General features: G+C 41.8%; 1 protein-coding gene across 1 annotated transcript in view; it reads left to right on the forward strand.

The window, feature by feature from the left end:
- LOC139336033 (transmembrane protein 266-like) overlaps window positions 1–16,953 on the forward strand; it is a 47,787-nt gene that overhangs the window by 2,098 nt on the left and 28,736 nt on the right. The window contains exon 3 of the mRNA XM_070969922.1: window positions 11,267–11,458. Coding sequence (XP_070826023.1) covers window positions 11,267–11,458 — 192 coding nt within the window. The remainder of the gene's footprint in view (window positions 1–11,266; window positions 11,459–16,953) is intronic.

Genomic DNA, 16,953 nt, shown 5'->3' on the forward strand with positions numbered 1-16,953 from the left:
CTCCACCTCCAGTTTTCTCCCTGCTTTCCATTTTTAATTTGTGCTTTCCAAGGGTGTAGCGAGAACAGCTGATGCATTACAGAGGGAGCGTGCTGCAGCCTGTGTGTATGTTTATGAGTGTGTGAAGACAAAGTAAGAGGTAAGGGATAACAGTGAAAATCACTGTTCTCCGTTAACTCACGATTCTGGCGCTGCAGCATGGCTCTTAATTTGTCTCGTCTTAACTAGCTGCGTTTATTCTCTTGACCTAGATGAATAGCCCTAAATCATCACTCCATTTGCGCTTTTATAAGAGAACCAGTTCTGCTCGCGGTCCCATACAGAGCTCAGCTCAGCGGGGCTCACGAGCAATGCCATATCATGCTGTGGTTAAGGGGGAGCGCATCCTAAAACAGATGACTATAGCTCACAGCCGCTTTGCACACTCACCAGAAAAAAAGCTTTCACTCCTGAAGACTGACGATCAGTGAGTGAAACACAATCATTACTTTTAAGTCCTATTTTTCATCATTTCACTTTTAACCCGTCTTTCTACACCTTGATGTTTGTAGTGACGTAGCTTTGGATTTATGATCATCATTCATATTTCTACTTTAGCACTATATTTCATTCAGACCTTTTTTTTATATGCAAATTAGTGCTTGATTCTACATGAGGAGTCTGTTATAGTCTCAGCTTTATAAAGAGTCATATTTAAATTAAACAAAAGTGAGAATACAAGGAAAGTACCTGTATTGCAATGTAATAAATACTCCATTACATGTAAAATAACTCAAAATCCTATTTAACTAATACTAGTACAGAAGAATTATCAGCAAAATGTACGTAAAGTATCAAAGCATACTGGTATAACTGGTTCTACAGAAAAATGGCCCCTGATTTTGATTTATTGTTTTTTTATATTATTAGATTGTTAATACTGATGTATCAACGTGCAAGCAGCATTTTGCTCTTGTAGTATGAGAGTTGCTGATTTGCTGATGAAGTATTTATACACTGTTGGTTTGTTTAGTTCTGTGGTTCCCAACCAAGGCATCAGGGACCCCTGCAAAGCATAAATGGATAAATGTCTGAAAGAAGAAAAAGTCAAGTTCTGCTCCACAGATTTATATTGGTTGTTTGGACTTTCCTCTTCTCTTACGCTATTTGTGTGAAAAAGAAATGGGTTTAATCTTTAAACATAAAAAACATAGAAATCATATAAAAGTAACCACTAACTGTCGGACAAATGTAGTTCAGAATAAGTCCCTCTGACATGTAGTGTAGTTGCAGCAGACAGTAGCTGAAAAATGGAAATACTCAAAATATGTAATACATCAAAATTGTACTAAAACACAGCACTCTTTCTACTTTCTGCCACTGCTTGTTTGTTACGGACCAATCTTATGTTTTGTCTCCTCATGTGGACAGATTTACAGATTTGACTGAAGCTTTGTGTTCTGTCCACCTGACGAGTCTCCTTTCATGGAATTAATGTATACAGTAAATTGCATTGAAGGGTGTATTTTCCCTTTTAAGATTCTGGAGGGTCCTTGGCGCTGGTTGGGATCATTCATCTTTCTCCCCACGTCGCTCTTTACCCTGTTGTTTATTCAACGCCAGTGGGAGGGCGGAGAGGTTGGACGGCTTTGCCTCTTTTGTACAGAGGGTGGGAGTTGACAAGCACATGGTGTCTTTCTGTCTGCTGGGAGAAATGCTGTCTACGAGTGGCCCGATATTCTGCCTAATTGGCTCTTTTCATAAGTACACTGGCATAATGTACGCAGTTGATTAGCTATGGATAATAACACATGTAGGTTAGGAGATGTGCTGGATGTGCATTAAGGCTGCCCTGTTTTTAAAGATGCAACGATGCATTTTAAAACATTGAGTCTGACCAATGTTTCTTATCTGGACAGTCAGTTTGTCAGATTAAGGGACAGTCCACTGATTTTACACGTCAAGTTCATTTTACTCTTTATGGAAAGTACTACTGGCCCTGGGAAAGTTCTGGGGTTCTGGAGGGAGTTTTCCAAAGTAAAACAAATGGAAAAATCCTGATGGGAGAATTTCATCAACCCAGATTCCAAAAAAGTTGGGACACTGTGTAAAATGTCAATAAAAGCAGGATGCAATCATCAAATTAACTGTGCTTACTGAAAGCTAATTAATGAAGTGTTCCCCAGTCCATGTAGTAATGTCCTTCATACAATCATTATACAATCATGTGTTCACAAAGAGGTGAACCTCGCTCCATCCTCGCTTGTGAACGACTGAGACTTTCCAGGATGCCCCTTTCATACCCAATCATGATACTATCACCTGTTACCAATGAATCTGTTTACCTGTGGAATGTTCCAAACAGGTGTTTTTGGAGCATTCCACATCTTTCCCAGTCTTTAGCTGCTCCTGTCCCAACCTGTTTGAAATATGTTGCTGCATCTCATTCAGAATAAGAATATATTTACAAAAATCAATGAAGCTGATGAAGTAAAACATTAAATGTATTGTCTTTGTACTGTTTTCAATTGAGTATTTGTCCTAAAGGATTAGCAAATGACTCTGTTTTATTTACGTTTTACACATTGCGTCTTTTACAGTCTTTGCTCTGTGTGTCATGATAGACATAACAACGTTTGGAGCATTAAGTTCCTTCCCTGACTTTTCTTTTTTTGACAAGCGAACGCCTGTAACATTTCAGCTTCCTCCATATATCGTCACAACGTTTTCAAACTAATCAGTCTTATCTGTGGGAAAAGTCTCCCTGCAGTAAATTGTTCCTGGAAATGCCATTATAATTCTAATTATTCACTCACTCCTTACTGAATTAAACATTTACAATTTAATAAGATAACAGCTGTTGCTAAGAATTCTGCACAGTGCTCAAGATGCAACAGGCAACAGCTTAAATACTGACTTACAGCATATACTGTATGTCTCCTATGTTTGCCCTATATGCAAAAATACAGTGCAGAAGAACAAACCAGTCAGTCAAGTCAGTTTCACAAGTCTACAGAAATCTGTCTTTTCAGACATTAAGTCTTTCAAGACCCATATTCCCCAAAGTGTCTGTAGAAATTAAAATAATCTATTATTGGAAACTGACACAGTGTAAAAAGGTCCACGGACCTCTCCATTATGAAGAAGGCTTATGTACATCTGCTGTCTTAGTCGTGCCCCACGAGGGTCTCTGTGTCTCTTGTGTCTTCTACAGCTTGTATCTGTAAAGGTCAGATAAGAGACTGGTCACACCAGGGCCAGAACAGTCCATTGTGCAGTCCACCAATTCATCATAGTTTAATCTGTAATTATTAATGAGCTAATGTGCCTGGCAGACTTCATTAATATCCACTGGCGTGAAATTGCGAAACTTTCTGTGGAAGTTGAATTGGGTGTTCTAAGAAATTACCTGGGGCAATTTGTGAAATTGGACAGGTGTTTTGTCCTACAACATGGGCACGGTGCTAAACAGCGAGTTCCGTTTTCCAAGTTATTGCTTTGGAAAAGACTGATGGGTGTAGATTGACCGAAATGCACGGGGTAAGAAAGGCGAGGCGAAGTGTGTTTTTCTGCTGGTATCACTGTTTTTGCATGGTTTAATCTGGATGCTGATAAAGTCCCACATGTCCAAGCTGCCTCATCTTCATCTTTTGATGTGAAATCCATATTACGCTGCGTGTGAGTCAGCAGCAAAGACAAACATTACTCACTGTCTTTACTTTCCGAGCAGCAAAAAGTGGACACTTCTCAGTTTAGAGCAAACACAAGTGTGAAAAGTCACTTCTGTAACCACGACACAGTTATTCTCAAACCGATTCCGGCTTTGAGTCTGACTGTAAGTTAGAAGTTTTAGGATACAGTTTGTGGTGTTGGCTGTTCTGCCGGCAGCATGCATACACACTCGTATGTGATGAGTCTGTAACACTAATACGCAGTGATGTCCAGCTTCTCCAAAGTTCTCCACAGCAGCTGGTGGGAGCAGGGAACATCTGCTTTGTGTCTGCATGTTCTGGCCAAGTTTTTGGTGTGTTTTAGATCCTCAGGCATTATGCTCAGACAGCCTCATCTAACGTGTGTGTGTGTGTGTGTGTGTGTGTGTGTGTGTGTGTGTGTGTGTTGATCTTGTAGTCCACTGAGGCCTTGGACAGAGTGGAGCGTGGTTCAGGGTAAAATATGCCTGGATGGAAATACATTTTCTTTACTCCCCCAGAAAGTGTATTTTCAAAGCTGCCGTCGGGCTTTTCAGGGGGAGGTGATAACACCTATGTTTGAGGTAAGGCGTGATAATAATGGCTCAAAGTTTTTATGTTTCATTTGCTTGATAGATTCATATATTTATGCTGTGTAGCACAACATGAAAGCAGACAATGTCAGATTTTTATGTCATGATTCCACATATTTCTTTTTCATGGCAGCATTTTCAAATATATTAGACCATATACTCCCTGACGTACAGTGGAATTTATTCAGAGGATAGTAGATCATATTTTCATAATGCCGAGTGCTGATGGAATTTCTCATTTCTGAACAGTGTGCAATAAAAGTTTAAACAGGATCATAATGAAAGCACTGATTTCACTTTAAGCACTTTGAAGTCAAACTGAAAAATCAGAAAGTTCATATTTTTTCAGGCAGGATTTTCTTCCTCTGTCGTTAGGCTTCCATACACTTGCTCTAAAATTATGTTTTGGGGCATTTTATGTCTTTACTTCTTAGCCAACAGAGAGAAAGATGGCCCCTATAGGCCCCTCAGCTGTCAGTGTGCCCCGAGCTTCTTCTTTTTAAATTCAAGATATCAGAAGAAGACTAGGAGTCCACAGCCTGTACAGCAGTTAGCTAAATGCTAACGTCTGCGCGCTATTATGCTCACTATGACAACTGAAACATGCAATGTTTTGTCGCTATGCTGTTTATCATGTTCACCTTCTTGGTGTAGAGTATTAGGATGCGAAGCAAACAAAGCCAAATTATTCCTTTTCTCGTCTCCAAGGCTGCTTGTAAGTCTGTCTTATTGCACAGGGGTCACGAGGGTCATGAGCGAGACACTTCCAGTTGTCAGAGGAGGAACACTCTTCAGCGCCACTGGCTCCCAGTCACTTACATGACCTTCTGTTTTGGTCAGTGAAGTCCCTTGAGCAACTTTTGTCACATAATGACCTTTCGTACCTGGCCCACGACTCTGCAGTCCACTATGTAATGTTATCTGCCACCCCCAGGGAATCCTGCTCCCCTGAATATCACGTCTTTCCTGTGGGTGCTCTCCTACAGTTGCACTCTTTTTAGTCTTTCCATGGTATAATGTGTTTGAGATTTTTTGCAATTGCCACTTTCTGTTAGATAAGAACATTGGGGTACTCAGAAAGGTCAGTATTCTTACTTAAAACAGCAAAATCTATTTATGTTTGGACTGGGATGGAAACGGAGACAGGTTTGTGTTTTTTTTTTGTTGACATTGTTTGGACTTTAGTGCACTAAAGTTATTGCCATGTATTATATTATAACAATATTACTACAACACGTGTACACTGTTGATGTAAAGTCCACTTTGTAAGAGTCTCCATTTTCACATTTTGATGCAAAATTCATGTCAACAATAAAATGGATATGTACACTGTAATGGATTACCTTTCCAAAGAAACTTTAAGCCTCTGGAGCGACATTCACTGAAATATCACAAATATCTCTAAAAATGTGACAAACCCTCCTGCTTCACCGGAGACCTTTGCTGAACATTGCACAAATCCACGAGCTGCACCCGCAGCTTTCCCTGATATCTCAACTGGCAGCCAGGCAGCACACCAGGTACATCACTGTAAGCTGTGAGCCGGCGGGGTCCGGACAGCTTGTGTCTGTCATGAGTAGTTATGTGTATGGTCCTGATTGTTTGGGAAGGAAGCCAAACCTGCTGCTGTGCTGTAGATGAGAGGTGGTATGGATGAGGTGTTGTGTGTAGGAGAGGTGTGGAGAAAACAACATCTATCAGGCCAACCCACTGTGGCATAATACTGTATGTCCACAGTCTCTGAGCGGGAATTCATTCTTTGCCAAGTAAAATAAGTGTAGAACTATTTGTCATAGAGGCACATTGACAATACAACAACGTACGAGTCCATTCCTGACATAAGTGCATTTACTGTACACATGATGACATAAAGAATCCCCGTGGTCGGTCAGTAATAGTGATGTTGCACCAGAACTTACTGCAGTAAATGTAGGTGTTCATTAAACAGAATTGGTGGCTTGAAAACAATTACAGTGGGAAATGTTGCTTCTGCTAAATAACATTTGTATATTCTTCTTTTGCATATATAAATTATGGTTTGGGGTCCCCTCAATTTGGAAAAATCTGTTTTTTTGGATATAAAGTTAACAGACTCTGTGTCGCCTTTTTAAATAATGATTATTATTATTTTTATTTGTAAATTATTATCATGTTTTTAATTTTTAGACAAGGCTTTCCCAACAGATTACAGATTTTCTTACGTCTGCTCCCTGCTGTGTTTCTGTTTTTACTTTATTTCCTTTGTATGCATGTGTGCACTGTACCTGTACATTACTGAAATCACATTTTCTGAACATGAAAAAGCTGCTTTCTATGGAGAAGAAGTGATATTCTGTGTTTAATTTAATATCCATCGTCCACTCATATAATACATATTGCATTGTACCTGAGTCAACAGCCTCACAGTGTCTGGTCCATATAGACTCTGTATCTTCAAAGAAATGTATGGCCCCCTTGCCGAGGGAAATAACCCCATCAAATTGGGATGAGGGCAGCAGCACTTGAGACAATACTACAATAACACTTCTTCATGAAAGCAAAGGGTTTATATTGAGGAAAAAAGTGCTGCTGTTGTGTTCTATACATGCAGAGTTAAAATAGACTGCTCCTGGGAAATGCTACCGCCTCTACTTTTTAAACTTAACTTACATCGTTATCAGCACATCAGCATACAGAATCATCAGTGTGGCAGTTATTTTGTACTGTGTGATAATTTACCTAAATGTTGCATGAACTTTCTCCCAACTTCCTTCAACTACATCTGTATGACGGCCTCAGAGAACAAGTGGACTCTCCTGTTCAGCTGTGATTTACTGGCTGTAGAGCTGATGCCAGCACTGAAGAAGAGCAGAATGTGGAGAAGTGCAGTCCAGTGATCTTTCCCATTACATGAAAACACACAGACAGATAAAATAAATAGATGAGTCTGGCCCTTTTGTTGAGGAGCTTGCAGAATTTCCATGGGACAGAGTGTGTGCAGCTAAAGTTCTCCGGAGCCAACGGGAACATGTTTACTCACCTGAAACAGGTTTTGAGAATACACCAGCTCATAATGGCTGTGACTCATCCGTTTGGCCGTTTTGTTCAGTGGATTTGGTTGCAGTAACACATCGACAGCTGGTGCCTTTTCCTTCTTTTCATGCTCTGTTGGTGTCCAGCTCACAAACTTTCATTTGTACACTTGTTGGCTTTAATGGGTCGAGGCTGCTCTGCTTTAGTGTTCGCTCAGGTCGCAGCTACAATATATGGCGGTGGGATTTTTTGGATACTTTTCCTGCAGCTTAATGTGTCACTATAGCAACAAGAGGCAGTTGGATTTGTTTTGTGTGATGTCTTTTGGAACTTCACACGGCCTTCTTAATTTGGTTTGCAGACATCAGAAACACCTCTATGATCCTTGAACTCCATCAGAAATCCATACACAACTGTTGTAATTTTTAGTCTTTGATTTGTTTTGTAACCTCAAATTCTTTGCACAGTTTACCTTCCAGTATTTAGATCAGGAAAACTGCATCACGCTTTATAGAAGTGGTGAAAAACAACCTTTAAAAGAGCACTCCGCCGATTAGTATTCCACTCGTTTAACATTATTGACTCACAATGGAAAATGATTAAAACCAATAAGGCAGAACCAGATATATTGTCTTTTTTATTCCATGCATGCTCTTCCTTGTCAAAATACGCTTACATTACCCACAATGCAACTCAACCACAGACAGTTTGGTTGGAGATTTGGGTGTGTTATGCTAGCACCTGCAAATGAAGCGTTGAGCCACTAGCCTCCTCGTTAGGACATTGATGACATTAACCAACAGTGTGTTTGCGGTTTACTTAGGTTTGTTTGGTGCCTTGGATCAAAGAGCAGGAAACGTTGTGTTTTATGATTGTTAAAATTTCCTATGTCCTTCCATTGCAAAGTTGTATTTGGCTGGTTATTTTCTTAAATCCTGGTGTTAAGGTCACTGAGTCAGAGTTTAGATCTGATCAGCCTTGGTCACTTTGTTGATGTCATCATGATTGCCATAACCCACAATCCACGATTCTCTGCCAAACACACACACACACACACACACACACACACACACACACACACACACACACACACACACACACACACACACACACGCCCTACAGTCACTCACAGAGAATAGGATGCCCTCCAACAGCTCAGGTCACTCCAGATTGCATCAAAGGTCCTTTAGCATTGACATTATCACTGTATATTTTAATGAACTGTGGCTGTGTTGTGGTTTAGGGCTGTGGTGTGTGTGTGTGTGTGTGTGTGTGTGTGTGTGTGTGTGTGTGCGCGTGTGCGTGCGTGCGTGCGTGCGTGTGTGTGTGTGAGAGAGAGAGACTTGGGGTTTTATCTGTTATCTGCCTGCATATCTATCTGTCCTGTCCTGCCTGTTTACCTGTCTGTCCTCTCCTAAAGGTATGCCTGTCTGTCAGATTGCATGCCTCTCCTCTGAATGTTTTAGGTCACTTAGTGCTGCCTGTCATGGAAGTTTGAGGATGACTGAAAGAGAGAAAGTGAAGAATTAAAAAAAACACAACATAAAAAGACTGTATCAGTATATAGAAAATGGCTGCTGGGAATACCCTCTGTATCCTCTGTGCACACAGCCATCACTTCAGTCACTTCAGCTTCTCCCTGTGCTTTGTGCCACAGCCATGAGGGAAAACAGAGCCTGCAGTCTCTTGATGAAAGAGTTTACTGTGCGTTCAGCAGCACCGTATGGTTTCGTCTCATCTTGTCATCTCTACATTTCCTCTTTCTTTTAGTGGTCAACCTTCTTTCCTCCTCGACGTTTGTCCCTCTGCTTACATTTATTTGTCTTCACTCTCTTACTTTTATGTATTACCTCCACTTCTTACTTCCAGTCCTCCTGCTGAATATTTGTGCCCCTCTCTCCCCCCTTGTCTCTTTTACTCCCACCTCCTCCTGGTTTAAGCCCAGTCGCTCTGGTTCATTAAAAAAAAAAAAAAAATCTCTTATTGTTCCAAGCCATTTTTATCTTTATTGTCCTTCTTGTATAACCCCTCATGTCCATCCCCGTTTCCTCCCACTCCTCCTCCAGCTTCCCCTCCCCGCTCACCTTTTTCCTGACTTCCTTTGACGTTTGAAGGAGAGTGGGGATCCACTCAGCTGACAAAGAGAGAGGCGATGACGTCACAGCAGACATGATACACCAGCATCTGCTCTGGTCTAAAAATACACACCACAGGGCACACATAGTCAGTCTGCAGCTGCACTCAGCATTTGTTTCCACCTCCACGCTCTACTGAGATGGCCCAGCTTTTACACAACTGGGGCTTGTGGGCACACTGGGTTGCATGCTGCTGGCCTACAACTGAGCAGCCTTGATGCGTTCACATATTAAGGTTTAAAGCTGGATAAGGGTGGAGGGCGGAGGCTTGCTGGTGTGAACACAGAAGAAGGTGGGCATGGTTATTAAGTTAACATCCAACCTGTCATTTGTAAATGAAACTTAACATATTTCTTGTTGAAATTCTCCTGTTAAATTGTTTAATACTTGTACATTTTGCAAATTAAAACCTGATAAATACAAAATACTGGTAAGTGTGGCATCTGTATGGCTTGACATGTAGAAAAACAAAGTATTATCACACCAACTGGATCCAAGTGTGTAAAAAATCACCCAAATGCACTTTCTAATAGTTGCTTTGGTCAGGTAGAGTCTTTAAATATTTACTATGGACCACATCTCAGCTGTGATTCAGTGCTCACTGACGATTTTATACACAGCAAAATAACCCACCTATATTTTTCATTTTTACCTCAGAAGAACTGATATCACCGAATTAATATCATTTTTACAGAACATTTACTTGAAACACAATTATGTGAAGTAGTATCTGCTATGATAATGGTATTGCATATTGCATGTTCTTCCCGTGCATGCGTGAATTCCTCCCACAGACCAAAAACATGCTCATTAGGTGAATTGGTGACTCTAAATTGCCCCTAGGTGTGAATGTGAGTGTGAATGGTTGTTTGTTTGTATATGTTGCCCTGCAATCGGCTGTGTACCCCGCCTCTCGCCCATTGAAGCTGGGATAGGCTCCAGCCCCCCTGCAACCCCGAAAGGGATAGGCGGTATAGATAATGGATGGATGGAACATTGTGGATGAGCTGTTGCCACAATTAAGTAACTCAGCTTAATTTAGTAGCATAATTTGCAAGATTTGATCACGAAAATGACAAATAAACCTCACAAACTTTGAATAATAGTAGCATTGAAGAAATTACTCTGATGTAAACTGTAGAATTAATACACCTCAGGTCTCAGCTGTCCTCAGTTTGTCTCTTGTGTCTCCTCTTCGTCTTCTTGTCAGCAAGTGAAAGTTCTTCTTTTCTGTCTGTATTGTTTGTGTTCTGTTGTTGTCAGTCAAGCTTGTTTACTATAACAGCAGCTCACACAGGCTACCTCCAGTAGGTAGCAGTAATCACTGTCTTTGAGCAAGGCACTGCACCTGCAGCTGCTCCGGTCCGGTCCTCCGCAGTGGAGGACTGCGTGAGTGCTCAGTAGCTCCCTGGTGCTTGAGTGGGTGTTTGTGTGTAACCCTCTCTGACCCTGCGTTTACTCCCCGAGGCCGTCGCTGTGAGAATGTGTTCTTAGTGAAGTTGCTGGGCTGAATAATTAGTCTTTTTTATCCGCGCTGCTTTTGTGCTCAAACATTATTATACGCTTCTTCAACAAAACCCTTTCTGTCCTTTCCTTCTGCTCTGTTATCAAGGCTGCATCTGCTACTTTTATGGTAATTGATGGATGTCCTTATGCTGTCGTTTTGATATTTAAACTATTTTAATATTTATCTGCGATGTTAAATGTAATAAATTCAAAATTGATGTTACTGGTGTGGTGTAATATTTCTGCACACATCTGAGAAACGTGGTCGTTAACGTAAGTAATCTCTGACTGTCTCTGTTCTGTCTCCTCTTTGTCTTCTGTCTGTCTGTTTCTGGTGTTGGCATGTGACTAGGGAAGTGGAGCAGGCAGGTCTGTCAGACTTGGAGATCATCTCCCAGCCAGTGGAGGATGAGAACCAGTGCTTGGCTCCTCCGGTCCAGCTGGTGAGCTTTGGCTACAGAGATCTGCCCCTCGCAGCTCTGGACCTCTCGCTGGCTGGCTCACAGCTCCTCTCCAACGCAGATGAAGATGAAAACAGGGATGGGTGAGTGAAGCTAGTGTTGACTGTTGAAGAGTGCTGTTCTATGTGGAAGGTGCATTTGTTTTTTTTTTTTGGTTATTGGTTTGCCTCGGTGGCAAGCGTGAGTGACAGACTTGTGATCATTTCTTGGTTCCAAGCAGCTTCGGAGTGACAGCGATTTGCTTCTCTGAGCAGTTTTGGCAGCTGGGAGGTGTGAGCGACACACTGGTACTTTGCTCTAGGTGACTTTAATGAAATCATTTGCAAGTGGACAAACACACACTCACAGTGCAGTCGAACAGATTCCTGCATCTTATGAGTGATTTGATCAAGGGAAATTAAAAACAACTCACTCTTCTGAAAGCCCCATCGAGCAGTAACGCCTGCCAGAGAGTATTGATCGTCCCGATGTCCTGAGCTCGCTGTGTGTGTATGTTTGTTGGAATACTGATCAGATTTTGGTGATTGATCAGATTTTGACCTGTACAGTATCTCTACGGGCTTCATATGATTCCCCATCTTCTCTTTCTCTTGATATTCGCTCCGTTAAGTCGCGACTGATTTAACATTGCAGTGTATACAAACTCCTGAACCTACTGTATCGTCTGTTAGATTCTTTAATTCTTCCTCAGCAGCACATGAACAACCTGCCTTTGGAGCAGCTTCTCGTCAGCGCTCAGCCTAAAGTCAGTGTTTTTATGCTGGAATACAAAAACTGAATGATGTGATTTAAACAAATATTGTGCAGTGAGATGATTGTCAGTTTCTCAGGCAACCTGTTCATATTGTAAGTGTCAATCTCACACAAGCGTCCGTAACAGATGGACAGAGTGTGGCGTGTTTGTGTGCTTGTAGCTCGCTGCAGGATTAATCCAGTCACTTTGAGCTCTAATTTGACTCTTGGTACTAGCTTAGTCCAGGGAGAAGGTTTTATCCTTTTTATACATTACAAAGTTGTTTATGACTGTTCAAAACTATTTAATTAAACAGCACCTGTACTATTAATTTAATAAACACCAAGATATTCCAATCACAAATCTAAAATGTGATGATTCTTGTGACATTACTCTTAAGCCTGCCATCTGGCATGAATTTTCAAAAAAACCTCAGACAAGTTGAAATGCGAATTAATTTCAAATGCATAAAACTGCAGCATCATCGGATCCAAAATGAGTTATTAGATACATTTCATTTTGTGTGTAGGAACATTTTCTACACTAATGTCAAGGTTTGTTGTTAAAGAGTAAGCACTTAGATACATAATGTGAAAAATGATTCAGAGTAAAAAAAAAAAAAGCTCTTCGACCCAAATTAGTATTCAGAGCTCATCATCTCTGCCCTCGGCCAAAACTTCAGACTTAAGACCCAGTGACAGCAGCGATACGCCATTCATTCTTACTGCTCCTATCTAAACATACAGCTCCACTATGGAGGTGTCCACCGTTCAAGTTCTCCTGATAGCGAGTGAGCTGTCAGCAATATGATGTGATGTGATATGATTTATTTATGGATTGCAGACATGAAAAAAATAGTGAGATAACGTGATAAAGTGAAAACACTTACATCCAGCATGGTCCCAAGACGTTAGAGATGCAGAGGAGTGGCAGTGATGAAGCTCCGAGAGGCAGCAGGTGCACAGCCTGTTAAATGCAACGACAGCAGAGGGAAGGGGTCAAGAGACGGTCATGCATCTTACGGATGGTCAGACCAAATATGCTGGAAGTGTCTGCCAAATGGATGGAAAGGTGCTTAATACCTTTTCCTGAAAAGGAAGAGGAAAGTCGAACAGAACAAATGAGTGCAATGAAAGATCATCATGACCGCCCATTATTTATGTAACATTTACTCCACCGCCGGTGTCCAGTGTGCAGCTCACCACCGTGGTTTCATCTGTTGCTGTCATATCAGTCCTCCAAAGTGGCCTCACACATTGCACCTTTTATTTTACCTTTTGTGAGCTCAGCTGCAACAAGGCTGAATTAAAATGCATCAATATAAAAGAATTTTTGAGAATTTCAGCTAAAGTAAATGTCACCCCAGTTAGATAAAGTTTGTGCCAAGTGCTGAAAAGGTAGATTCTTGATCTCTAGGTCTGTCAATAGGTGCAGGAGTTCAGTTTACTCCTGGAGAGAAAGTGATGTCATCTGTGGCTCTGGAGTACTGTGCTGCTCTGTGAGTGCACTGAAATGTTTGACAAACCCTCCTTGTTGCGAATATTTAGTAATTTACCACCATTTAGTCAACCTTATGTTCAACATACCACCATATTTCCTGTTTTTGTGATAAAGTATTTCAGCATGGCCCGATGCTTTTCCCATTTAGCAGGGTTACACCTCGTGAACTGAAGCAGTACTGAAGCTGCACTGTACTCACATGTCTGCAGTACGTATTTAAAGGCATGTCAACAACATGTTCTTGACAGGACCAATATTTACCCTGTTAAGATTATGAAGAGCAGATGGTGGAACCTGAAGCTGTTATCTACAAACATTTCAGACACACACACTCACACACACACACACGTGCCCCATCACGCCTGCATTAATGCCACATAGCATGCATGATTATCATCCATCATGCATTAAGTCTCCTTCCCCAAGTCCTTGACTTGCTGTCCCCATTGCTCAGTATTGCGTCCATTTATCATTAAGTGACAACCTCTGGGTTGTCCAGCGTCCATAAGTTAACTGAGATCAATTCATCATTTCAGACTAAATATCCTCCCTCCTCCCACTGCCTGCTGACAATGGGAGCCTTTATTGTAAGTGACATTTTGCAGCGTGTGAGCCAGAAGCCAATAATATTACACTCTTAATTTCTTGTAAGTCTTTTATGTTGTCTAACTATACATGCCGTCACATTCAATTATTTTATTGGGTGATCAGACGCAGGCTGTTAAAGCCTGTACAGCGACAGAGTTCCAGTCGTTTGATGTCATTGATATTCTGCTGTCTACAGTTTAAAGTCATTTAAACCCTACAAATTGTCACACACTGTTCTTGACTGGTTTGTACGTGTTTTTTCATGATTTGTATGTCATCAGGTGTCATTACTTCACTTTTTTTTTTTTTCCCTCGGACTAAGAACTCTGAATGCATCGGCCTTCATTGCAGCCACACGTATGGGACTCAAGGTTTAATCAATTACGTCCCATAAAGCTCATTTTCAAGATTGTTATAAAGCATCAAGGCGTAAAGCAATGAAGATGAATTATATAACAATATAATATGCTCGATAAAAAAGAGCAAATACTGTATTGATTACACAGGCATGAGAGCCATGCTAAACTTGTGACCTGCTGGTCGGGGGCCTTGTTTTTTCCGCTTTAACATGATGGTGTGAAATGCTGATATGGCATATGGATGTGAGGTCACATCACAGCTGTCCTTTTGATTAGTCACAACATTAGCAGATTTTTTTTTCCACCCTTCAAAACCTGCTTTCTGTCCAGTCTTTCCGTTCCGTCCAGCAACCGTGACTCAAACCTGGCTCTTTGCACAAGCTCTCACCAGGACACACATAAACACCATAAGCTGTAGTACAGCATCCAATAGACGTACGCACTCACACAAACACAGGGCAAATCCATATACGCTGCCTCATCCAAGCACTCCGTTTGACACCAAATCAGGTCTCACTCCATTGGTTCCCTTCAGTCAGCCAGTCACGGCCAGAAACAGATGGATTTCACAGACGCACCGTCAACAGAAGGCGGTGCCGACACTCACGCTGCGCTTGTATCACAACCAGTACACCCCTCATGTGTCCTATTTTGCATCAGGGTCAGTGATAGCATGTATTTCCATCCCTGCGCATAATGGATGGATGTGAGTCTGTTTACTCTGATTGTTTTCACTGTCGAGGACTCGTGTTGTTGGGTAACACTTGGTGTACAGTGATGAATTATGCATGTAGCATTTCCTATTGTTGCTCAACCTGTGAAATACCTGTAAGGCTGCTCAAGCTAAGAGCTGGCCAGTAACTGGGTCACAGGCCTGCTGTTGTTGAGTAATCATCAAAATGAGACTACCAATATGTTCAAATGAGCTTGGATATGAGGGCAAGAGACTTAAGTTCTCCTTCTGGTCCCAAGGCTGAAAAACCATAAGAAACCTGGCTGTAACAAGCTCTAACAACAGATTTACCAGTCATGGCAATGAAGGGTATTTTACCAGTGAGCTCAATTTACTCAAACTGTGCTTAGTGCAAAGGGGTCACTATTTCATATTCAAGTCATTAGTGCGAAATGTCTGCCTATAAAAATGCTGCCAGTGGGAGTTGTAAAAGTCATCATTCTTTCTTTTAGCTTTAATGAAATTCCATTTAAATCCACCAGGCCTGAGCTCCAGCAATGTGCATGTTACATCTTCACTTTACCTTAAACGCTATACTAATCTCTCACATTAATCACTATTACCAGGCCCTGTGTTTGGCCTCCTGTTGGGAAGTTTCATTAGGATGTTCCGATACCTCTTGCTTTGTGAAAATAGAGGTGAAACATTGAGAATCCCTGCTGTTTATAGGTCTCGCATCATGTCGGATGTTTTTGCCAGCCTGTGAGACTTTTAGATGGAGTACAGAAAACAGCGCAATAGTGAGAATCAGCACTGAAAGAGAAAAAAGTGAGCACCTCCTCTGACATTAAGGCACACATCATTAGATGAAGTGAGAGAGCGTCTCACTGAATGTGTCAGTCAGCCTGCTGCCCTCCACAACCCTTTTCTATTTTATTCTGTGGATTTCAGCATTGTGGGGCTTTCGGTGATTACGCCTGTGCCTCCTTCTCCTCATTACCGTATCGATCTACCTCTCAAACAGACAGCGGCCATTAGCCTCCTTTAATGACATTCACAAGCACCACGCCCGTGAACCATCATCATGTTTTAAAGAAGGACTCTTGCAGCAGTGGGCGGTGCTCCTTAAGTCAGCGCTTTGACATCAGCTACCAGTGAGTTGATTTTGTTGGGTCATAACAGTATGTAAGCGCCATCAGGCACGTATCTGGATTTGCTGTCAGAGTGCAGATAGGAAATGCTGGAGTGCGTCTCGCAGAGAGACCGATTGCCAAACTCACCTTTAGGGAAATGGGGCAGAGGAAATGAACCTTTTTTATGGGCGCGTGGAATGATGAAGTGAAGTTGAGGGAAGGCAAGATAGCGGCAGTGGGACAGCAATCCACAGCCATCAAAATGAAAATGTATGTGGGAGAGGCATCCATTGACTGCTCCACTGACTCTACCTGAGGAAGTGGACTGCCCCCCCCCCCCCCCCCCCCCCCCCCCCCACACACACACACACACACACACACACACACACACACACACACACACACACACACACTCCTCTACTCCCAGTCTGCATTAGCTGGCTCATTGGCTTTCTGAGACAGTGAAGGAGCGTCATGAAGAAAGCTGTGCATGGGAAAGGTTTAGGCTTCTGTCATGATGTTGGGCAAAATGACAGTGCGCACCCCTTCGAGTGAGAATGTCACAACCATAGTGGAGCTGTTTCATCAACAT

This window comes from Chaetodon trifascialis, chromosome 1 (assembly GCF_039877785.1).
Source record: "Chaetodon trifascialis isolate fChaTrf1 chromosome 1, fChaTrf1.hap1, whole genome shotgun sequence".
In the NCBI taxonomy this organism is placed as follows: domain Eukaryota; kingdom Metazoa; phylum Chordata; class Actinopteri; order Chaetodontiformes; family Chaetodontidae; genus Chaetodon; species Chaetodon trifascialis.